The following is a 22,036-nucleotide window of genomic DNA, read 5'->3' as shown; positions in this document are numbered from 1 at the left end:
CATCTCTTAAGCTCTGGCTGCACAGGCCTGGCTTGCCTTTTCTCTTAGCCTCAGGGCCCTGAGCTGTGGCAACCCTCTGCTCTTCCCCACTTGCTGAGTCAGGCCCAGGATCTGAGCTGGGATTAGAATTCACTATGGGGAGGGGTGGGCTGAGGTCAGCTTCAGGATTCCTGCCAGGAGAGGGAGTGGGTGCTGGAGCTGGGCTGGTGTTGAAGTCCAGCTTAGAATCACCTTGGGGTTAATGTCAGGGTGGCTTGAGATTAATGTCAGGGTCAGTTTGGTGCTTAGGGTTCCTGTGATAATTAGGGGTGTCGGCAGTTGTGGGGACCCCTCCTCATTCTCCCTGATTCCCCAGATCTTTGGCATTCTGAAAGTCCCGTTCCGTGACAAGGCGGGTGAGGGCCCTCTGGTGCGGCTGGAGGAGCTGTCGGACCAGAAGAATGCCCCCTACCAGCACATGTTCCGCCTGTGCTACCGCGTGCTGCGCCACTCTCAGGAGGACTACCGCAAGAATCAGGTGGGCCGCCTCCGCGCAGGCCCTCACTCATGCTTTCATTCATGCAGCAAATGTTTACTGAGGCACTGTGTGTGTGAGGCACTGTTTTAAGCCCTGGGGGCTGGCTTCATGGGTGCGCAGCCTGACTCCACACTCGGAAGGCCCGGGTTTAACACTCTGCTGTTGCCAGCTTAAAATTCCTCAATTTTGAACAAAGGTCCTGCTATTTCATTTTGTACTGGGCCCCACACATAATGTAGCTGGTCCTGCCAGACAGGCAAGTTTCCTCCCGCATGGAAGTTTCATTCTGGGAGGGAGACAGACTGTGAGCTGAATAATGTTATATAGACCCCCTCTTCTGCCTGGTGCTGGCTTCCTCTCCTGAACTCACCTTTCTAGGGTCGGGGTCCCCTGCCTGTGTCTGGTCCCTGTCTCAGAGTCTGGGGGCAGTGCTCTGGAGCAGAGCTGGGCTCCCCGTGACCCCCCCGGCCATCTGCCCCCCAGGAGCACATCGCCAAGCAGTTTGGGATGATGCAGTCCCAGATCGGCTACGACATCCTGGCTGAGGACACCATCACCGCCTTGCTGCACAACAACCGCAAGCTTCTGGAGAAGCACATCACCAAGACTGAGGTGGAGACCTTTGTCAGCCTCGTGCGGAAGAACCGGGAGCCCAGGTGAGCCCACCCCACCCTCCCCTACTGCACGCACTCCCTTCTCTGTCCCACCCCTGCCCAGGGTAGAGTCTGCCCATGCTGGTTTTTAAAATATTGAAACACTTCTGCCTCTGTTGGTAAACTGTCACCTCTCTGAGGCCCTGGTGTCTGCAGCCCCTTCCTGGAAACCCTCCCAAATTTGGCCCCACAGGAGGGTTGACACCTGGTACAGCAGCAGGCACCAAGACCCTCCTCCCGTGACACAGTGGGTGCCTGGATTAAAGCAGTTGTTAAATATTTTGAATGTCACTGCTATTCTGCTACCACCTTTACCCTGAGCCCCTGGCTCCTATCAAGCCTCCCCCCTGCCACAGGGTGATGTCCGTGGGTTGTCCCTCCCTGGGCAGCCGGGAGTCCTTTGCACCCATCTCCGAGCCTTGGAGAGGGGGCAGGAGCAGGAGCAGCAAACTGGTTCCAGGGGCTGGTGCTGCCAGCTGGGGGAAGAGGTGGGCTTCGTCCCCTCTAGGGGCCAGCCCTCTGAGCTCCCCCCACCCGCACTGTCACTGCCCAGGTTCCTGGACTACCTCTCTGACCTGTGCGTGTCCAACCACATCGCTATTCCTGTCACCCAGGAGCTCATCTGCAAGTGTGTGCTAGACCCCAAGAACAGTGACATTCTCATCCAAACTGAGTGAGCCAGCTGCGCCGCCTCCTGACCCCACCCAGGGCTCCACCCTGCCTGGCTCCCAGACACTCAGAGCTGGGGCCCTGTCTGGCTTCACCAGAAGCGGCCCCCTTGCTCTATGCAGCTATGTACCCCGTGCCGGCTGTGTGCTCAGCTCTGTGCTGGCACTGTGCGGGGTGGAGGAGAGGCACGGGGGAATAAGCCAAGGTCCCTGTGCTTGAGAAGCTCAGTCTGTGTGAGGAGTGAGCTGGCACTGGGCCAAGCTCAGGGAGGTGAGGTCTGTGTGGTGGGCCATGCTTAGGGACAGGTCTGGGCACAGAGTCCGGCCCTGATGCTGCTCCCTGTGATGGATTACACTGGTTTGCAGGCTTCGGCCAGTGAAGGAGATGGCCCAGTCCCATGAGTACCTGAGCATCGAGTACTCAGAGGAGGAAGTGTGGCTCACTTGGACCGACAGGAATAACGAGCACCATGAGAAGAGCGTGAGGCAGCTGGCCCAGGAGGCGCGGGCTGGCAATGCCCACGACGAGAACGTTCTCAGCTACTACAGGTACCCTCTGGCCCCAGCCTCTTCCCCTCCTTCAGTGCTTCTAGCTCCCTCTGGCCTTCTCAGCAGGCCTTCTGCCAGTCCCTCCCTTCAAGAGGGAGCTCTTGCCTCCACCTGCCCACAAGGCAGCCTTCACCGGGGAGGCTAAGTGAAGGATGACTGGGTAGCCCGAATTGCATGGGGTGGCCTGGAGGCCAGGCTCAGCACATCACCAGCCCTGAAAGAAACCCAAACTGGTCTCCAAACATACATATATGTATATCTTAAAATAGAAATACTAGATAACACTTATCAAATGCTCACTGTATACCAGACACTGTTGGAAGTACCTCATCTGATTGTTTATTTTAAGCCTCATGACAACCCTGTTAGGTAGGGACTATCACTACCCTCAAAGTTGGGGTGGCAGGCACAGAGAGGTAGAGAAACTTGCCCAAGTTTTCCCAGCTGTAAGTGGTGAGCGCGGTTCAAACCTGGGCCATGTGACTCCCAGCCAGAGCCACAATAGGTCCTGCGGAGGAAGCAGAGGGCATGCCGTCACCGAGCCCACGGCGACTCTTCCTGCAGCACCATTTCAGCAGCTCTCCTGGCACCTGCCATTCACCTTCCCCTCCTTTTACCCAGTCTTTCCCTCACCCACCTACTCAAGGTTGGTCCCTTCCCCTCCCTCTCCTAGCCTTGCAGCCATGAACACTTCCAGGCAAGGAGGGGGAGATGGGCAAATGCCCCTCATTTCAGGCTTTTTCACCATTGTCACTCAGACTTGTGTCCTTTCCTTATAGTGACTGGTGCCTGGTTTAACTGAAGTCCCTCTGCCACCTTCTTGAGCCCTCAATAAGCCCAGTCCCGCATGCTAACAGCCCTCACTGGCCCCTGCCTCCGTGTCCTCATCGTCCCCTCTGCCCTGCAGGTACCAGCTGAAGCTGTTTGCCCGCATGTGCCTGGACCGGCAGTACCTGGCCATTGACGAGATCTCCCAGCAGCTGGGTGTTGACCTCATCTTCTTGTGCATGGCGGATGAGATGCTGCCCTTTGACCTGCGTGCCTCCTTCTGCCATCTGATGCTGCATGTGCACGTGGACAGGGACCCGCAGGAACTGGTCACGCCCGTCAAGTTCGCCCGCCTCTGGACTGAGATCCCCACAGCCATCACCATCAAGGAGTGAGATGGGTAGAGGAGGGTGGGCCGGCAAAGCTGGGCTGGGGGGATTTCAGGTACCCTCATGCCTCCCGCCTCCACCCCCAGCTATGATTCCAACCTCAACACCTCCCGAGACGACAAGAAGAACAAGTTTGCCAGCACCATGGAGTTTGTAGAGGACTACCTAAACAACGTGGTGGGCGAGGCCGTGCCCTTTGCCAATGAGGAGAAGAACAAGCTCACCTTTGAGGTGCGCTGGGGCTCTGCAGGGCCCTGGTTAGAACCCCTCACTAGGCGTCATTCACCCCCAGGGAGCATGGCCTCACTCCCCTCAGTGCCCCTGGCCAGTGCAGGGGGACCACACAGACAGCTGGGACTCCCAAGGGGGAGGCTAATCCACTGCCTGCCCTTTGTCCACCTCATTCACTCTCTTATCCTGGACCTGGGTCACAAGCCCTTGCCAGGAGCCCCCCGACCTTCCTGCACTTCAGCCCTCTTGCCCCAACGGTAGCCTCGCCCGTGGGCCTTGCTTCCTCATTAGTGGGCTTTTGTCAGCTCCTTTCACGCAGCCCCGCCCTCCCAGAAGTCCTGCCTTACTCCCCGCCCCCCAGCGTCCTGGGCTCATCCCCAGCCTCCCGCCGTGGCCCGGTCCGGGGCGAGGTCTCGCCCACAATCAAACGCGGCCACGCCCCCTCCGCAGGTGGTCAGCCTGGCGCACAATCTCATCTACTTCGGCTTCTACAGCTTCAGCGAGCTGCTGCGGCTCACTCGCACGCTGCTGGGCATCATTGACTGCGTGCAGGGACCCCCGGCCTTGCTGCAGGCTTACGAGGACTCAGGCGGTGAGGCTTTGCCCCGCCCCCTTCCTCAGTTTACTCTTAGTGCCTGAAGGCCTCTGTGATCAACCACCCTGTGTAGGCGGCCTCCTGGTCTCTCCTGGACCAGAGGGTCCCCTTGCCCAGCTGCTTTGGTGACCCTGCGAGTCTGGGCAAGTTGCCTGCCAATACAGCTTGGTCTTTAGGGGAGATGAGGAAGGAGTGGAGACACAGGCCCAGCCTGGGAAACTCTCAGTGAGAGGTGGGGGACAAGAACTGCCATCATGGAATGACAGTGGCATGAGACACAGCCCTGGCATCCAGGAGTATGAGGAGGAAGGGTGGCAGTCAGAGGGATGACTACAGCCCGGCCTTCAAGGATACCTCCAGGTGGCATAAACTCATCTAAACAAGAAGAGCACAGAGTGACACCTGGTGTTTTGTGCTCCCTACACAGTGTCCCCGCAGCCCCTATGCTCTGTAGCATCTCTTGATTTCCCACAGAATTCTCACTGATCTCCCCATATAGTTCACCTTTGCTCTGGCTGTCCCCTCTTTTCCTAGATTTGGCTTAAAGCTCACCTACCCCAGGAAGCCTTACTGGGTTAGCCTTGCCCCTTCCTTAGTGTGGCTTTGTTCTGCAGCTGAGGGAGACAGAGTCAGACCTGGGGTCCCTGCTGTGCACTCTCTGTGACCCCATTCTGCTCCCTGCTCTGCAGGTAAGAATGTTCGGCGGTCCATCCAGGGTGTGGGCCACATGATGTCCACCATGGTGCTGAGCAGAAAGCAGTCTGTCTTTGGCACCCCCAGCCTGTCTGCCAGTGCTGGTGCCCCTGAGCCACTGGACAGAAGCAAGTTTGAAGAGAATGAAGACATCGTTGTGATGGAGACCAAGCTGAAGATCCTGGAAATCCTGCAGGTGGCTAGGCCAGGACCATGGTGGGAGGGGCTGGAGACAGAGCAGGGGAGGGGGAGCAGGTACAGGGGTTTGGGTGGAGTGAACACCCTCACATCACAGGATCTGGTACTGGGAGTCTCCACAGTGATCTGCTGTGTAGTCCAGTGGTTCTCAAAGTGTGGTCCTTGGACCAGCATCAGTCTCACCTGGGAACTTAGAAAAGCACATTCCTCGGCCCCACCCCAGGCCTAAGCATCAGAGATGCTGGAGGTGGGGCCCACAGTCTGTGCTGTGGCAGGCTCTCCGGAAATTTTGAGGGAGAGCTAGGGATTTGAGAGCCCATTTCCTGCTGAGGCAGACACAGTCTTCCCTGTTCTGGATCTTGTCTGAGACTCCCCAGCAATACTTGGGGAAGGGGCTGGGGTCTCCCGGATCTGAGTTCTGGGGTGTGGCCAGAGGTTCTGTGCCGTGTGAGGATAGAGGCGAGTCAGGGGTGTCTGCAAGCTCGGCATCTGCACCCCCCCCGCCCTCAGTGGCCTCTCCTGCTCCCTCACAGTGGTGGTCCCCCCCCTCCCTTGGAGCCCCAGCTCTGTGCAGCAGAGCCGGATAGGAGGACAAGAGTTGGCCTTTGGAGCTGGGGAGCTTTACTCTCTTTTCTGTCAGCATTCGGCCTGGGGAAGAGGGACTGAGTGGCCTGGGAGAGGGGGCTCTCTGCCTCATTCTGAGAGAGGTGCTGTCCCTCATCACGGGGGCAGGAGCTGAGGAGAGGGCACCCAGGGCATCCCTGGGAAGAGGAGCCTTGGCTGTCCTGGTTGTGACAGCCTGGAGCGCCCGGAATCTCTGAGTGAGAGCTTTTTTGGGGTAACCCACATCCCTCCTGACCTCAGACCGGTCTTCACCCCATTCCCTCCCCACTTCTCCAGTTCATCCTCAATGTCCGCCTGGATTACCGCATCTCCTACCTTCTGTCTGTCTTCAAGAAGGAGTTTGTGGAGGTGTTTCCCATGCAGGACAGCGGGGCCGATGGCACAGCCCCTGCCTTCGACTCCACCAGTGAGTGCCGCTCTGCCTTTCCCTGCTTCAGGCTGAGGCTGTGTGGCTCGCCCAGGGGTGCGCAGCAGTGGGTGGAGGCTGGGGAACACCTCGGGGCCAGCTCCCCAGCCCACAGTGGCCTTTCTTCTCCACTGGCTCATTTAACTGCCACAGTGAGAGGGAAGGGCAGGGGTAATTCCCTCCGTTTTCTAAACAGGGAAACTGAGGCCCATACAGGGGTAGGGACTTGCCCAAGATCACAGCCAGTCAGAGGCTGAACCCGACCAGGACTCCCTGCCCAGAACTCGGCTTGTACGCTCATGGCAGTGGGACTGCTCTGGTCCCTGCTCTGTGGTTCCACCTCCTTGCTGAGCAGTGGCAGGCACGCAGGGCTGACACCCAGCCAGTGTGGAGAAGGGGTGGTTTTGGGTCTCTTCTTACTCCCTCACGCCTGTGCTTCCCATCTTCCCTGGGCATGGACCTGCCACCTGCCCCCATCTGCCCCTTCTTGCTCCCCACAGCTGCCACCATGAACCTGGATCGCATCGGGGAGCAGGCGGAGGCCATGTTTGGAGTGGGGTGAGGCCAGGGTTGAGGTGGGGTTAGGTGGGTGATGCTGACATAGGCTTGAGACCCCTTCTTGGGTCTCAAGGCTGAGTTTCCCAAGGCTGGAGCTGGCCCCTGCCTCCTTTGTTACTTCCCCCTGCAGCCCCTTACCATGCTCTGGGGCAGGAGTCCCCTGGCCTTGTGCTCTGAGCCTCCCTTGCCTGCCCGGCTCCAGTGATACAGGGGCCACCTGGGTCCCAGTATCATACTGGTCATTCCTGTGCCTCCACTCAGGGCGTCCATGCCTGTTTGTGCATCAGGACTTGGGCCAGGAAGCCAGAAGGGTGTCCCTGTGTTCCAGCAGGGAGGAGGTGGGGGGCCCTGCAGCCTGCTCTACGGAGGGCTGGGTGGGAAGGGGCCACCCCTGAGCTGCGGGCTTTTAACCACATCTGTGCCACACTCTTGGCGCCTAGTGAAGACTTTGGACCCCTTTTCAGACTGCTATTTGTAAAACCGTAAAATAAAGTGCATAAAATACAATGGGAACTAATAGCCTTGAGAAGGGTAGGAAATAACAGTTATGTATGTGCTTCTTTATTAGCACATTAAATAACAAGCTGTGGGGGGTGTAATTAGTGGCATTACTTTGAAATAGTGATGAATGTAAACGATATTTCACAATTTCTATAACAACCCTGAGGTGATACGAAAACACCTGTGAATTTTTTTGAGTAATGAAGTCACAGGTACAGCTGATTTTTTTCTCACTGAAAGAAATGCTCCATTCTGGTTAGAGATTGGTGAAAATGCAGATGGGCTTTTCCCCCGCCGTGGTTCATAATCCCAACCTCTATCCATGAGTGCCTTGCAGTGTGTCTGCCTGTGCCCTATGAGGAATCCCTGCCTCGGTTGCATAATCAAAGGGAGCCTTGCAGGATCCTGGGGGATGTGGGGAATCACTTGGGGAGCTCAGGGCAGCAGCTGTGTATGACTGATCAACATTTTTAGCAAATAATGCACTGGGTGCCGCATCTGTTAGTGGGTGCCAGGGAGCGTGCTTTCTCCCAGTGCCAACCATCTCTCCCGGTGCTGCAGGAAGACGAGCAGCATGCTGGAGGTGGACGATGAAGGCGGTCGCATGTTCCTGCGTGTACTCATCCACCTCACCATGCATGACTATGCACCGCTGGTTTCGGGCGCCCTGCAACTGCTCTTCAAGCACTTCAGCCAGCGCCAGGAGGCCATGCACACCTTCAAGCAGGTGCTGCCCACACTAAGTTCTGGTCCTTGGGGTGGGGAAGGAAGGCCTGTGCACCACTTAGCCCTGGCACTGGCTAGGCAGGCTGCCCTGGCCACGCACTGGCTGGCACTGGGCACTGGGGGTGAGCAACAATGGATGAGCTCACAGCTCAGGGGGCTGCTTGAGGTGCACGTTTGCAGTTTGCGCCTTGCTGAGCTCCTTATAGGTGAGGGCCAAGTCTTGGCCACTTTTATCTTCTCTTGGTTTGGTTCAAAGCCTGTCGTTTCTCAAGTGCTAATATGGACAGCATTTTACAGTTTGCAAACTGTACCACGTGCACCTTTGTTAGCTTCAAATCATGCTTGGCACACGGTCCGCTCTAACTAGGTGACTGGTTTTTGTTATTGTGAAGTCATATGGTCTGGACAACTCTGTGAAATGGGACGGGCATCTCACAAGTGCTTGCTGTGTGGCAGGCTCTGAATGTTGGACTTGTGTTGATGGAATTCTCATAGCTGACAGCAAATGGTCATTACTGTCGTTCAGGTTTTGTAGGGGTGGGGAACTCGAGCCCCAGAGAGCTTTCCTCCAGGTTAGTTTACCTGCTGACCCAGAGCAAGTAAAGTGGGAGTCAGGTTCAGGTCCTTCAGCAGCCAGTTCATTCAATGATGCCAGTATGCTTTGCCCTGTCCTGGTTGGGGTCTGAGTGAACAAGTGATAGGCCTTAGCAGCATTTGACATGAGTCAACAAGTAACTGAAGCCAGGTGATGCGGCATCTCATGACAAAGATTGCAGGGAGGCCTGTGGCCATCAGGGAAGGCTTCCTGGAGGTGGTGGACTTACAACAGGACCATAAATATTGAGTAGGATTTGGCTTGGTGGGGAGGAACAGTGGGGGAACCGAAAGAAATGCCAAGAGCAGAGGCCTGGCATAGGGCAGGCACCAGGCACCTATGCCAGGCACCAGGAATCTCTGAGGCAGTGGACCTGGGGTGCTCACCTCACTAGGCAAATCCGTCTTGACCTTCAGGTGCAGCTGCTGATCTCAGCTCAGGATGTGGAGAACTACAAGGTGATCAAGTCAGAGCTGGACCGACTGCGGACCATGGTGGAAAAGTCAGAGCTGTGGGTGGACAAGAAGGGCAGTGGCAAGGGCGAGGAGGTGGAGGCAGGCGCTGCCAAAGACAAGAAGGAGGTAAGTGGGGCTGCAGGTTGCTGGGACCCGCTCCCTGCGAGAGCTGGGTCTGGCTGACCCCAGGGCCTTGTGCCCCCAGCAACCCACGGATGAGGAAGGCTTCCTGCACCTGCCTGGGGAGAAGAGCAGTGAGAACTACCAGATCATCAAGGGCGTGAGTGGCTGGGGTCCTCAGGGGTGGGGTCTGCAGGCCTTCCTACTCCAGGGGGGGCCTGGCCTCTTCTGACTCCCTGCTCTTCCAGCCACTGGCCTTCAAAATAGACATCTTCCAGCTTTTCTTGCACATTAAAAACAGTCCTGCCCAGGTCTGGATGGAATTCTTTCAAAGCTGAAAGAATTTAGTGAAATTCTATTTCACAGTCATATTGTTCTATTTACTCTTATGGGTGGGATTCTGGTTTTAGTGCTTGCCTGCCCTGTTGTGATAATCTGATTCAGCAGCCATGCCTCCTGCCCCCTTCTGTCCCCCCTGTGAGCTGAGGCTTGGCTGTGCTTGGCAAGGCACTCAGACCAGCCTGAGGGGTGGGCCTCGTGGAGCGGAAGCTTGGGGAGGAGGGAAGGGGCTCTGGGCTCACCCCCTGGCCCTGCCAGATCCTGGAGCGGCTAAACAAAATGTGTGGTGTCGGGGAGCAAATGAGGAAGAAACAGCAAAGGCTGCTCAAGAACATGGACGCCCACAAGGTCATGCTGGACCTACTGCAGATCCCCTACGACAAGGTGACCCCTAACTCCTGACTTCTGACTCCCCAGGGCTGCTTCACCCTGAACCCTGACCAAACTCAAACCACACACTAACCCTTAATGCTGACCTACCCAGCTTCCCCTGTCCTTTTGACTTGGCCTATCCCCAGAGACACCTGACCCCTGAATCCAATCTTAGTATTATCTCAACATTTGGTCCTTCACCCCTCACCTTGACTGACCTTGATCCTATGTCCCAATCCTCACCCAGACTCTTGACCCTGACACTACCACCATTCACCAGACCCTGACCCCTTAGCCTTGCCCCCCACTCCAGTCTCACCTCAACCTCTGATCCTCAGCCCCTCACACATTTCCATATCCTGACTTGGAAGCCCAGCTTTCACCTTGAACCTGGCCCGCCTTCCCAAGTCCCGCCCCACCTATACCCCATCTGAGCTTGGCTCAGACCTGGCCTCGCCCTCCTGCTGGGTGGGTCCCAGCACCCTCTCCCCTTTCTCCGTCCAGGGCGATGCTAAAATGATGGAGATCCTGCGCTACACACATCAGTTCCTGCAGAAGTTTTGTGCGGGGAACCCCGGCAATCAGGCCCTGCTGCATAAGCACCTGCACCTCTTCCTCACACCGGGGGTGAGGGCACGGGGATGGGGCACCTGGGTGGGCTGGGGCCTGGACCCCCTTTTCTGATGGACACCCTGCCCACTCACAGCTCCTGGAGGCAGAGACCATGCAGCACATCTTCCTGAACAACTACCAGCTGTGCTCCGAGATGGGTGAGCCAGTGCTACAGCACTTTGTGCACCTACTGGCCACCCACGGGCGCCACGTGCAGTACCTGGACTTTCTGCACACAGTCATCAAGGCTGAGGGCAAGTACGTCAAGAAGTGCCAGGACATGATCATGACTGAGGTGAGGGCGGGGCCGAGGGGCGCACAGGGAACGGGTGGTGGCCCAGAGAGGGGACTCACATGGCAGGCCCAGAGTTACAGAAGCCAGTGGGTCACAAAAGGAACACAGAAGTGCTGAGCTGTGAGGGGGACACAGAGGGAGAATTAAGATCAGAGAGGCAGGTCTAGGAGAACTCAGGCTTTGGGCCTAACAGAACTCAAGCTGAGGCCCAGTAGAATTCAGGTAACAGGCCTGCAAGGACTTGCTCATTCCTTCATTTATCATTTATTTAAAAATTATGAAGCACCTGCTGTGACCATGTGTACCTGCGGGAAGTTGGTTGAGTGTAAGCTCCAGGCAGCAATGGGGGCTCGGGGACAGGGACAGGGACAGGGGCTGCACCCCTTGTGCTCATTGCTAGGGCCTTAGTGTCTGGTGCATAATAGGTACTCAGTAACACCTATTAACCTAAGGTATGAAGGATGAAGGGCTGAGGTTAAGTCTGGACCACACGTGGTCTCTGTCCCGAGCATCTTACAGTGTGGAGTGGGCCAGGGGGGCAAAGGGGCAAACACTAAAGTGAGATGAAGGACCTTGTAAGTGAGACCCCAGGCACTGGAAGTGCTATACAATGTTAATTATTAATAATATTACTATAAATAACAAGTTCTGACATGAGAGAGATGCAGTATGTGCTCTGTGAAGGCTTATGTTACACAGGAGATGGTGGGGCCCTGGGCCTGCTGCACTGAGGGGTCTGAGGTGTCCCCCACTCCTGCCCACAGCTGACTAACGCAGGTGACGATGTGGTTGTGTTCTACAATGACAAGGCCTCTCTGGCCAACCTCCTGGACATGATGAAAACTGCCCGGGATGGTGTGGAGGACCACAGCCCCCTCATGTACCACATCTCCCTGGTGGATTTGCTGGCTGCCTGCGCCGAGGGCAAGAACGTCTACACTGAGATCAAGTGCACCTCCCTGCTGCCCCTGGAAGATGTGGTGTCTGTTGTGACGCATGAGGACTGCATCACTGAGGTGAGGCCTGTGTGTTCATGAGGTCCCCTGGGGACTGAGAGTGGTGGCTGGGGGTGGGGGAAGGCCTTGGGGTAAAGCCATGGCAGCTATTCTTCCTTGCAAGAAAGAGGGAGGGAAGGCAAAGTAGGGGAAGTGGTTAGGAACTGGGAGGTGCAGGAGAGGGCAGTAAGCACGTGGATAGAGGAGCAAGGGGGAGGTCAGGAGGAATCGGTGAAGCATAGAGAGAGGGGGAGTCTGGGCATGTGGCCCTGCTTCTGTCCCTGACCTTCTCCCTGGCTGCCCAGGTGAAAATGGCCTACGTGAACTTCGTGAACCACTGCTATGTGGACACAGAAGTAGAGATGAAGGAGATCTACACCAGCAACCACATCTGGACACTCTTTGAGAACTTCACCCTGGACATCGCTCGGGTCTGTCCCTGTGGCAGGCAGACTGCTGGGCAGGATTGTGGCTTGGGGGGGCAGCCTTCCAGGGGGTGGCAGTGGAGGGGCCCCTATGTTGGGCTGCCAAGGCATCTTGCTGTCCTACCCCAGGTCTGCAGTAAGCGTGAGAAGCGCCTGGCTGACCCCACCCTGGAGAAGTATGTGCTGACCGTCGTGTTGGACACCATCAGTGCCTTCTTCAGCTCTCCATTCTCTGAAAACAGCACCTCCCTGCAGGTGGGCTTCTCCTTGCCTGGCAGCTTTTGTGTAGGGAAGGGGGAAAATCAGAAAATATGTCCCTCTTTGCTTGTGGTGCTTAAAGAGATAGCAAAAAAGATACACGAGTGTTTTATCTATGCCATGTAACAAATTACCCCAAATTTAGCAGTTTAAAAGAACAAACATTATAGTATTTCACAGTTTCTGTGGGTCAGGAAATACAGTGGGGACTGTACCATAGAACAGGAATTCCCAAACTCACTTGGTATACTGGATCTGGGAGCAGCAGGGGACACTGCAGTGTTAACAAAGCAGTGGGCAGCACAGCAGGCTGGAGGGGCTTGCGCACAGGGATCCTTGGTTATGGTATCCTTTTTGTAGAACTGAAATAAGTAGACAGCTTTCTAAAGACTTATCTGTATAAGAAGAAAAGCTCTAAGCTTGAGGTTTGACTTGAATCACCAGAAGAGTCAGAGCCGCTTAGTCAATCCACAGATTCCAGGCTTCTCAGCCCCAGAGTGCCTTGAATGAAAGACAGCCAAGTTCTCTTGGGGAAGGAGCCTGCCACAGCACTGAAATCCTAAAGAAGCACTGAAGGACACACAAACCAATAGAAGAGGCTACCTAAGGGTAGAGGGGCTGAGGACGGGTGGGACGTGCTTCGAGAGTGGAAAAAGGCTGGGTCCCACTCTCCGCAGGGTGGGCTTATTTTTTTTTTTTTTTGAGAGGGCATCTCTCATATTTATTGATCAAATGGTTGTTAACAACAATAAAATTCTGTATAGGGGACCCAATGCTGAATGCACAATCATTAATCCACCCCAAGCCTAATTCTCGTCAGTCTCCAATCTTCTGAAGCATAACGAACAAGTTCTTACATGGTGAACAAATTCTAACATAGTGAATAAGTTCTTACATGGTGAACAGTACAAGGGCAGTCATCACAGAAACTTTCGGTTTTGATCACTCATTATGAACTATAAACAGTCAGGTCAAATATGAATATTCGTTTGATTTTTATACTTGATTTATATGTGAATCCCACATTTCTCCCTTTATTATTATTATTATTATTATTTTTAATAAAATGCTGAAGTGGTAGGTAGATGCAAGATAAAGGTAGAAAACATAGTTTAGTGTTGTAAGAGAGCAAATGTAGATGATCAGGTGTGTGCCTGTAGACTATGTGTTAATCCAAGCTAGACAAGGGCAATAATACATCCACGGATGCAGAAGATTTCTCTCAAAACAAGGGGGGTGAGGTTCTAAGCCTCACCTCTGTTGATCCCCAGTTTCTCACCTGATGGCCCCCCTGCGACTGTGCCTGTCTTAGGTTGTTCCTCCCTTGAGGAATCTTACCCGTCTCTGGCTAACCAGTCATCTTCCAGGGCCATACAGGGAAATGTAAAGTTGGTAAGTGAGAGAGAAGCCATATTGTTTGAAAAGGTTAGCTTTTTACTTCTTTGCAGGTTTATGCCCTGTGGCTTCTATGCCCAGCATTTGTCTTGAGGTATCTTTACCACTTGGAGGAGTTATGATACTTGGTGAATTCGATATGAGGCATGAATTATATTTAAGGGTTGTAATTAGGAAGGAAGAAGAAAAGCTATAGAAGTAGCAGATGGAAGAAAACATGGGAAGATTGATTATTCCTTTGACATATCTTCTTGTAGAGTAACTTAAGTATGTATAGGTTTTAAACTACTAATTAAATTGCGCACACACATTAACATAATAGGAATATAGTTACATGACCAAAGCAGATCTATAATTACCAGCCATCTCCAGTGAAGCCAAGAAAACCAGTTAGGCACACGGTGGGCTTATTTTCACCTATGTATGTTTGTGTCCTGAAACCCCTTTGGGACTGTGGGACTCTGGTAATTTATATCAGCTCTGTGCCTCCCATCAATTCCAGGGTAGAGTGTAGGAGGGAGGAGGTGAGACTTCTCAAAGTATGCCTCTTCATAACTTTTTGGTTTTTGAACCATGTAAATGTATCACCTTTTTACAACATTGTTTAAAATGTTTTTGAAGGAAGAAAAGTCAGCAGTATGGCTCTAGGCCCCTGGCCTGAACCCTGGGGCAGTCTCACAGGGCTGCCATGTCCAGTTGGGCAGGTTGTGCTCTGCTGAGAGAAAAGGGGGTGCCTTTTCCCAGCCAGTATGAAGGCACACAGTGGTTGTTGGAGGCCCTGCCCTCCACCCATGCCCATTCTCTGGGTCACTAGGCTTGGGGCTGCTGAGGGCGGGCCAGGCTGCAGCGCCAAGTGTGTTGCTTCTTGCAGACACACCAGACAATTGTGGTGCAGCTGCTACAGTCCACCACCCGGCTGCTCGAGTGTCCATGGCTGCAACAGCAGCTCAGGGGCTCCGTGGAGGCCTGCATCCGGACTCTCGCCATGGTGGGTGAGTGTGCCAGGGGCACTGGCTGGTTCCAACCCCCTCCCCTCCCTTCAGCACAGGGACGTGGGCCCTCATGATAAACACGTTATCCCTAAGCTTGCCTGTCATCTGCTTCCTGGTGGTTCTCAGTAAGTCCTTCTTGTTATCCATCTGGCATCTTGGCAATTGAGAGAGGCTGTTTTCTCTGTGTTAGCTCCCTGGAGGAGGGGCTGGGTGACATTCCCCAACCAAAGTTTCTTGTGCTCGCAAGTGGTCTCAGGCAGAAGGGAGGCCTATAGATTGATTGTTAAGGAGCACTGGGGAGGGGAGGCTTCAGGGTGGAATCAAAGAGGTAGAAACTCCTTTCTTTTTACCAGAAAGAGGAAGAGGGTACCTCAGTCCAAGTGGGGGCTAGGGTGCGGGTACCTGGACCCTCAGTCCAGTGCACTCTGCCTACCAGTGCAGCAGCCCTGAGCCTGGTTCCTCTGCTGCCTGAACCCCCAACTCCCTGCTGGCTCCCCAGCACCCCTTCTTCTCTCCCCCTCAGCTAAGAGCCGGGCCATCTCGCTGCCCATGGACCTGGATGCCCACATCAGCTCACTGCTCAGCAGTGGTGCCAGCTGTGCAGCTGCTGCCCAGCGGAACGCTTCCAGCTACAAGGCAGCCATGAGGGCCTTCCCCCGTGTTATCCCCACCGCCAACCAGTGGGACTACAAGAACATCATCGAGAAGCTGCAGGTGGGCATGGGGCTGCCCGGTGTCCGCCCCAGGAGGGCATGTTCCCGGGGAGCGACCCTTCCTGTGCTGCTTCTTGGGGGCTACTCAGACAGGCTGTGGGCAGGAGACTGAGGCACATCATTTCTGGGGAAGCTGGGAGAACTCAGAGGTCTGCTAGTGGGGTTTGTGCCCATGAGAGGGTTTGGGACCCCCTGCCAGCACCTTCCTGTTCAGGCAACATAATTCTGTCCCCAGTCTTGTTGGTCTGTGGGGGTGTGGCCACTTGCCATCCCCACATGGCAGGAGACTGAGGCTGGGGAGGGCAAGGGGTTTGCCTGAGGTCACACACAGTTGGAGGAGAGAGGGAGGAAAACCGGGACTCATGCCTTAGCCGGGGCTCTGAATAGACATCGTACTTCGTTCAAGAAGGTTCTGTGGACCTGAGTCCCTTCAGATAGGCCCTGGGCTCATCCGTGGGGCTGTTTGGTGTTGGGTGGGGTGGCAGCACTGGTCATCTCGTGGGTCTAGATGGCCTGCACCTCCACCAGCAGTAATGCCCCTGCCCACCCCAGGACATCATCACGGCCCTGGAGGAGCGGCTGAAGCCTCTGGTGCAGGCTGAGCTGTCCGTGCTTGTGGATGTGCTGCACTGGCCCGAGTTGCTCTTTCTGGAGGGCAGTGAGGCCTACCAGCGCTGTGAGAGTGGGGGCTTCCTGTCCAAGTGAGTGGGACACTGGGCAGGGCTGGGGATGGCAAGTGCACAGCAGCCCGGGACCAGGAAGGGCCACCGGGGGGGACTTGGTGGTCCACCCGGTCAGAGGGCTGGGTGTGCTCCTGCCTGCGCTGAAGGGGGAAATGGCTGGAGGGTGGCAGCAAGGGCTGCCCTAAGTGTGCCCTTTTTCCCCACCGGCCAGGCTGATCCAGCACACCAAGGACCTTATGGAGTCAGAAGAGAAGTTGTGTGTCAAGGTGCTGCGGACCCTGCAGCAAATGCTGCTCAAGAAGACCAAGTACGGGGACCGGGTGAGTGCCCAGGCGGGCTGGACACCAGGTGGGCCCAGCCAGGAGCGCTGGGGGCTCAGCCAGGACTGTCGAGCCAATGGCTAAATGGTGACATGTGCCACTGTGGGGTCTCACTCCCTTCCTCCAGGGCAATCAGCTGCGCAAGATGCTGCTACAAAACTACCTCCAGAACCGGAAGTCCAGCTCGAGGGGGGACCTTCCGGACCCCATGGGCACTGGTCAGTACCACCTCCCTACTGCTGTGCCTCTGGGTGGCCTATTTGCCTAGGCCCTGGGCCTTCCCTTCCGTTCCCCTGACCCACCAGTTCCCCTTCAAGCAAGTTTTCCTACTCCAGGCCTGGACCAAGACTGGTCAGCAATCGCAGCCACCCAGTGCCGGCTGGACAAGGAGGGGGCCACCAAGCTGGTGTGCGATCTCATCACCAGCACCAAAAATGAGAAGATCTTCCAGGAGAGCATTGGCCTGGCCATCCGCCTCCTGGATGGTGGCAACACTGAGATCCAGGTGTGCAGTGAGCCCGGTGCTCACATCCTTTGGGTGGTGCCTCGCACTTAGGATGAGGAGTGTTGCTGAGGCCACGGGGGCTTGGCTGGAGGACTGCAGGATGGTGGCCATGCAAGTCTGGCTACCCATGGGCAGCTCCGCCTTCCATGTCTACCCCCATGTACTGTGGCTCCTTTCTATCCATGTACATACCCCCTCTTCAACCAGGCCTGAGCCTGTCTCCCCATCATCTTATGCCCCATTATGTGCACCATTCTTGTCTCCTGGCCTCTGTTCAGGCCACCTTCCCTCCTCTTCTACAGCCTCCTTAATCTTTGATGCCCAGCTAAAGGCCTATCTCCTCTAGAAGCCCTCTCTGGTTGCTTTATTCTCATTCATTCATTCTTTTGATAAGTCTGCATTGAGTGTCTGTCAGTGTTCTAGACACTAAGGATGCAGCAGTGAACAAAAGGGACAAAATCCATGTTCTCTTGGTACGTATATCCTAGAGGGGATAATGGTCAATAACTGTAACCCCTAAATAATATGGAGAGCATGTTGGGCAGTGAAAATTCAGGTGAGGGGCTTAGAAAGTGCTTGGACTGATTGGACACAGCCCCTGAGGGGGAGACGTTTTGAGAACCCAGAGGTGAGCATGTGGACAAGTTGGGCCAGGCACAGGGGCAGAGCAGGCAGCTGGTGCAAAGGGGAAGTGGCTGATGTGACTGGAGGGGTGGCGTGAATGGTAGGACCTGGGGTCAGAGAGGTGGCAGGTCATCATGTGGCCTCTTAGGCAGTGTGAGACGTGGCTTTTCCTGTGGATGAGATGGGGTCACTGCAGGGTTTCAGCAGAGGAGGGAGGTGAGCTATACTTTGAAGGGATGTCTCTGGCTGCTGTGTGATAAACAGATGTACGGCCAAAGGCAGATGCCCAAGGTGGCTTGGAGGCCAGCAGAGGCCTCCAGCATCACCTCTAGGCCTGCCCCCTCCACCCCAAAATCCTGATTGCCCCCAACCCAGCCTTAGTTACAGGGCACAGGGGTGTCCACATCGCCCCAGCCTAGTTTGGGCATATCTGGGGACCCATCTGTGTCTCATCCTTGTTCCTACAGCAGAAGTCAGAACCCTCCAGGGCCTCACCTAGGGTTACTCACAGCCAGGCCCAGTGCTGAGGCTGCCCCCTATTTCACTCTCCACCCAGAAATCCTTCTACAACCTGATGATGAGCGACAAGAAGTCAGAGCGCTTCTTCAAGGTGCTGCATGACCGCATGAAGCGGGCCCAACAGGAGACCAAGTCCACGGTGGCCGTCAACATGAATGACCTGGGCAGTCAGCCACAGGAGGACCGGGAGCCAGCAGACTCCACCACCAAAGGTTGGGGTGGGGCCGGGGGCAGAGGGTACAGGCTGGGGATACGTGGCAGGGTGCAGGGATGAGGGGGACATAGGGCAGGGATAAGGCCTTGGGGAACAAGGCAAGATGTGGGTGCAAGTGACTGCAAGGCAAGATGTGAGGGTGGGAACACCAGGTGGGAGGTGGATCTGGCCACTTCCACCAGCGCCACCTCACCCTGCAGGCCGCGTAGCCTCCTTCTCGATGCCTGGCTCCTCATCCCGCAATTATTTGCTGGGTCCCAGCCTGCGCAGGGGGCACGAGGTGGGCGAGCGTGTGCAGAGCAGTGAGATGGGCACATCTGTACTCATCATGCAGCCCATCCTGCGCTTTCTGCAGCTCCTGTGTGAGAACCACAACCGGGATCTACAGGTGAGTGCCTCCCACACGCCACCCCTTCCCCTGCCAGCCGGCAGCATGTGGACCCCCATGCTTGCTGTCCAACTGTGCAGAGATGCTCTGGGCCCATCTGGCCTGGGCACCACTACTCTGTGGCTGGCGATTGCCCCACTCCTGTAGCATACAGGATCAGGGTCCCCAGGTAGGCCTGTCCACCCTGCTGGAGCCATGCCACATCCACCCTTCTGTGCTCTGCAGAACTTCTTGCGCTGTCAGAACAACAAGACCAACTACAATCTGGTGTGTGAGACACTGCAGTTCCTGGACATCATGTGCGGCAGCACCACAGGTGGCCTGGGGCTGCTGGGGCTCTACATCAATGAGGACAATGTGGGCCTCGTCATCCAGACCCTGGAGACCCTCACTGAGTACTGCCAGGGACCCTGCCATGAGAACCAGGTGAGCCTTTATGGTGGCAATAGTGGCTTTGTGGACGGGTGGGTGGATGGAGCAGGCAGGCCAGGGAGAGACAGGCCTCTGGGCCTGCCATGATTCTGAGAGGGCCTGGGCCCCATGTCTTCCCACTGTCTCCCTTCAGACCTGCATTGTGACACATGAGTCCAATGGCATAGACATCATCACTGCACTGATTCTCAATGACATTAGTCCCCTGTGCAAGTACCGTATGGATCTGGTGTTGCAACTCAAGGTGGGCCCATGGCAGCCCATGCAATCATGCATGGGTGTGCATGTGGTATGTGTGTACATATACATGTGACGTGTCAAGTGTGTATATTGGTATATGTGGTGTGTGCTGTTTGTGTGTGTGAGATGGGCTTCACATGTGCAAGCATGTGGCAATGTGTACAGGTTGCATGTGTGTGATATGTGCACATTTAATGTGTATATACAAGTGAGTGTGTGACAAACATGCTGGATGCACACTTACTTGAAAGTAAACATTTCTAGTTTTCCCCAAGGACCCCCTGTGTCTGCTGTTTGGGGGTTGAGTGTGCTTGCCACCGGGTTGGGAGTGAAGGTGGCCTGTCGATGGGAATGTGGCACAGGTTTTAGCCCTGGGGGTCAGTGGAAAATGGGAAGATGGTGGGACATCTTGCAAACCAGGAGAGGCTGTTATGGAATGAAAAGTCTTGTGGGGGTCATGATGAGGACCCTCAGACTGTGGCATGGCTGCCCCTCCGTGTCCCAGGACAATGCTTCCAAGTTGCTCTTGGCTCTGATGGAGAGCCGGCACGACAGTGAGAACGCTGAGCGCATCCTCATCAGCCTGCGGCCCCAGGAACTGGTGAGGCTGGGCTGGCAGTAGGAGGGAAGGCAGACTGGGTGAGATGTGTGGGGGTGGGGACTGGGCCCAGTGGCCCAGGAAGAGGGCTTTCGAGCAGCCACTGCCTGGCCAGGTGGATGTCATCAAGAAGGCCTATGTGCAGGAAGAGGAGCGTGAGAACTCGGAGGTGAGCCCACGTGAGGTGGGCCACAACATCTACATCCTGGCACTGCAGGTACCACCGCCTCCCCCCACCCGGCTAGCAGTCATTTTTCCCCCACGGCGAGCACTCCCCCGTGACTTTGCTGCCCTGTCACTCAGCTCTCCAGGCACAACAAGCAGCTGCAGCACCTGCTGAAGCCGGTGAAGCGCATCCAAGAGGAGGAGGCAGAGGGCCTCTCTTCCATGGTGGGGGCCGGGCAAGGCTGGGGTGGGGTGGGGCTTTGACCTAGGAGGCGTGGCTGGGCGGGAGAAGGGATGGGCTAATATTTGGGGGCGGGCCCAGCAACAAGGGGCAGAGACCCGGTCTTGGCCCGAACTAGGATCAGAGACTGGGCTATAACTGGGGGACGGGGCTCAGGACGAGAGGGCACACCCTGTAGCCAGGGGTGAAACCCGGATTGAGAGGTGGGAGTGAGGCTGTGGGGCAGGTCTGGAAATCTGGGACAGGGTTTAGGGCTCACGTGGGCAGGACTGCAGAGGGCGCCATCTGTTCTACAGGATTGCCTGCACTTGGTCCTCTACCTCCGCTCTTCTGCTTTTAGGCTAGTTCCTGGTTGGGCTGGGCTCGGTTTGATCTGGCTGGGGTCACTGAGGTGTAGTTCAGAGCTGGAGTCAGGCCTGGCCCATGGGGCTTGGGTGCCAGACCTAGTGTTGGGGGTCTGCCGGGCCTGACCTCAGTGCTTCCCCAACCCCCAGCTCAGCCTCAACAACAAGCAGCTGTCACAGATGCTCAAGTCCTCTGCGCCAGCACAGGAGGAGGAGGAGGACCCCCTGGCCTACTATGAAAACCACACATCCCAGATAGAGGTGGGGCCTGAGGGCAGTAGGGGCGCCAGGAGTGAGGGCTGTGAGCGTGGCCCTTCATGTCTGGAGCCCGTGTCTGACCACGGGCCGGTGCACCTAGATCGTGCGGCAGGACCGCAGTATGGAGCAAATCGTGTTCCCAGTGCCCGGCATCTGCCAGTTCCTGACAGAGGAGACCAAGCACCGGCTCTTCACCACCACAGAGCAGGACGAGCAGGGCAGCAAAGTGAGCGACTTCTTCGACCAGTCCTCCTTCCTGCACAACGAAATGGAGTGGCAGCGCAAGCTCCGCAGTGAGGACCCGCGGGGCGGGAGGAGGGCCTGGAGCTGCTGCTCACTGATGCCCCCGGGCCTCCCCCACCTCCCCACCCCCACCCCTACCAGGGCCCCAATCATGTTTTCCTTCTGATGTGGGGCCTGGCACCTGTGTGGGCAGGGGGGCCATGTCCAGTAGGAGATGGTGTTCATTAGAGAGCCCCCTTACAGCCAGCCTGCCCCCACCCTCCTCCCCAGGCATGCCGCTCATCTACTGGTTCTCCCGCCGCATGACCCTGTGGGGCAGCATTTCTTTCAACCTGGCGGTTTTTATCAACATCATCATTGCCTTCTTTTACCCCTACATGGAGGGCGCATCAACAGGTGAGGACATAGGGCTGGCAGACAGGGATTCTGGGGTCCATTGTGCTCCCCCCACCCCTGCTGCCACCAGGTTTGGGCAGAGGCTGGGGCTGGCCAGGCCTTGAGGGGATCAGATGCAGAGTGGTGAGAGGCACCCCTTGCGGGGCCCACTGGGCTCTGCACCCCATTATGGGGAGGCAGATGTAGACAAGTGTAGTCCAGTGGGACAGATAGTGGCCTTGACT

The 22,036-nt window shown here is 56.0% G+C and overlaps 1 protein-coding gene across 5 annotated transcripts in view; it reads left to right on the top strand.

Annotated features, from left to right (window-relative positions):
• Positions 1 to 22,036, top strand: part of ITPR3 (inositol 1,4,5-trisphosphate receptor type 3) — a 64,880-nt gene that overhangs the window by 34,793 nt on the left and 8,051 nt on the right. For 3 of the 5 annotated variants that reach the window (XM_073224450.1, XM_073224449.1, XM_073224451.1), the window contains 35 exons: positions 356 to 517; positions 1,001 to 1,173; positions 1,724 to 1,843; positions 2,205 to 2,387; positions 3,295 to 3,546; positions 3,631 to 3,775; positions 4,226 to 4,367; positions 5,060 to 5,259; positions 6,162 to 6,291; positions 6,792 to 6,849; positions 7,912 to 8,077; positions 9,088 to 9,252; positions 9,332 to 9,406; positions 9,844 to 9,969; positions 10,462 to 10,584; positions 10,664 to 10,864; positions 11,629 to 11,880; positions 12,165 to 12,290; positions 12,414 to 12,539; positions 14,809 to 14,929; positions 15,429 to 15,643; positions 16,195 to 16,343; positions 16,537 to 16,645; positions 16,773 to 16,863; positions 16,981 to 17,150; positions 18,331 to 18,505; positions 18,708 to 18,895; positions 19,121 to 19,321; positions 19,461 to 19,571; positions 20,073 to 20,168; positions 20,281 to 20,382; positions 20,469 to 20,555; positions 21,066 to 21,176; positions 21,274 to 21,466; positions 21,687 to 21,812. In XM_073224450.1, coding sequence (XP_073080551.1) covers positions 356 to 517; positions 1,001 to 1,173; positions 1,724 to 1,843; positions 2,205 to 2,387; positions 3,295 to 3,546; positions 3,631 to 3,775; positions 4,226 to 4,367; positions 5,060 to 5,259; positions 6,162 to 6,291; positions 6,792 to 6,849; positions 7,912 to 8,077; positions 9,088 to 9,252; positions 9,332 to 9,406; positions 9,844 to 9,969; positions 10,462 to 10,584; positions 10,664 to 10,864; positions 11,629 to 11,880; positions 12,165 to 12,290; positions 12,414 to 12,539; positions 14,809 to 14,929; positions 15,429 to 15,643; positions 16,195 to 16,343; positions 16,537 to 16,645; positions 16,773 to 16,863; positions 16,981 to 17,150; positions 18,331 to 18,505; positions 18,708 to 18,895; positions 19,121 to 19,321; positions 19,461 to 19,571; positions 20,073 to 20,168; positions 20,281 to 20,382; positions 20,469 to 20,555; positions 21,066 to 21,176; positions 21,274 to 21,466; positions 21,687 to 21,812 — 5,170 coding nt within the window. The remainder of the gene's footprint in view (positions 1 to 355; positions 518 to 1,000; positions 1,174 to 1,723; positions 1,844 to 2,204; positions 2,388 to 3,294; positions 3,547 to 3,630; positions 3,776 to 4,225; positions 4,368 to 5,059; positions 5,260 to 6,161; positions 6,292 to 6,791; positions 6,850 to 7,911; positions 8,078 to 9,087; positions 9,253 to 9,331; positions 9,407 to 9,843; positions 9,970 to 10,461; positions 10,585 to 10,663; positions 10,865 to 11,628; positions 11,881 to 12,164; positions 12,291 to 12,413; positions 12,540 to 14,808; positions 14,930 to 15,428; positions 15,644 to 16,194; positions 16,344 to 16,536; positions 16,646 to 16,772; positions 16,864 to 16,980; positions 17,151 to 18,330; positions 18,506 to 18,707; positions 18,896 to 19,120; positions 19,322 to 19,460; positions 19,572 to 20,072; positions 20,169 to 20,280; positions 20,383 to 20,468; positions 20,556 to 21,065; positions 21,177 to 21,273; positions 21,467 to 21,686; positions 21,813 to 22,036) is intronic. The other 2 variants (XR_012126161.1, XM_037023812.2) reach the window with 2 other exon arrangements.

Source organism: Manis javanica, chromosome 16, assembly GCF_040802235.1.
Source record: "Manis javanica isolate MJ-LG chromosome 16, MJ_LKY, whole genome shotgun sequence".
In the NCBI taxonomy this organism is placed as follows: domain Eukaryota; kingdom Metazoa; phylum Chordata; class Mammalia; order Pholidota; family Manidae; genus Manis; species Manis javanica.
Note: the sequence above shows the minus strand (reverse complement) of the source record. Positions and strands in the feature narration are given on the sequence as shown.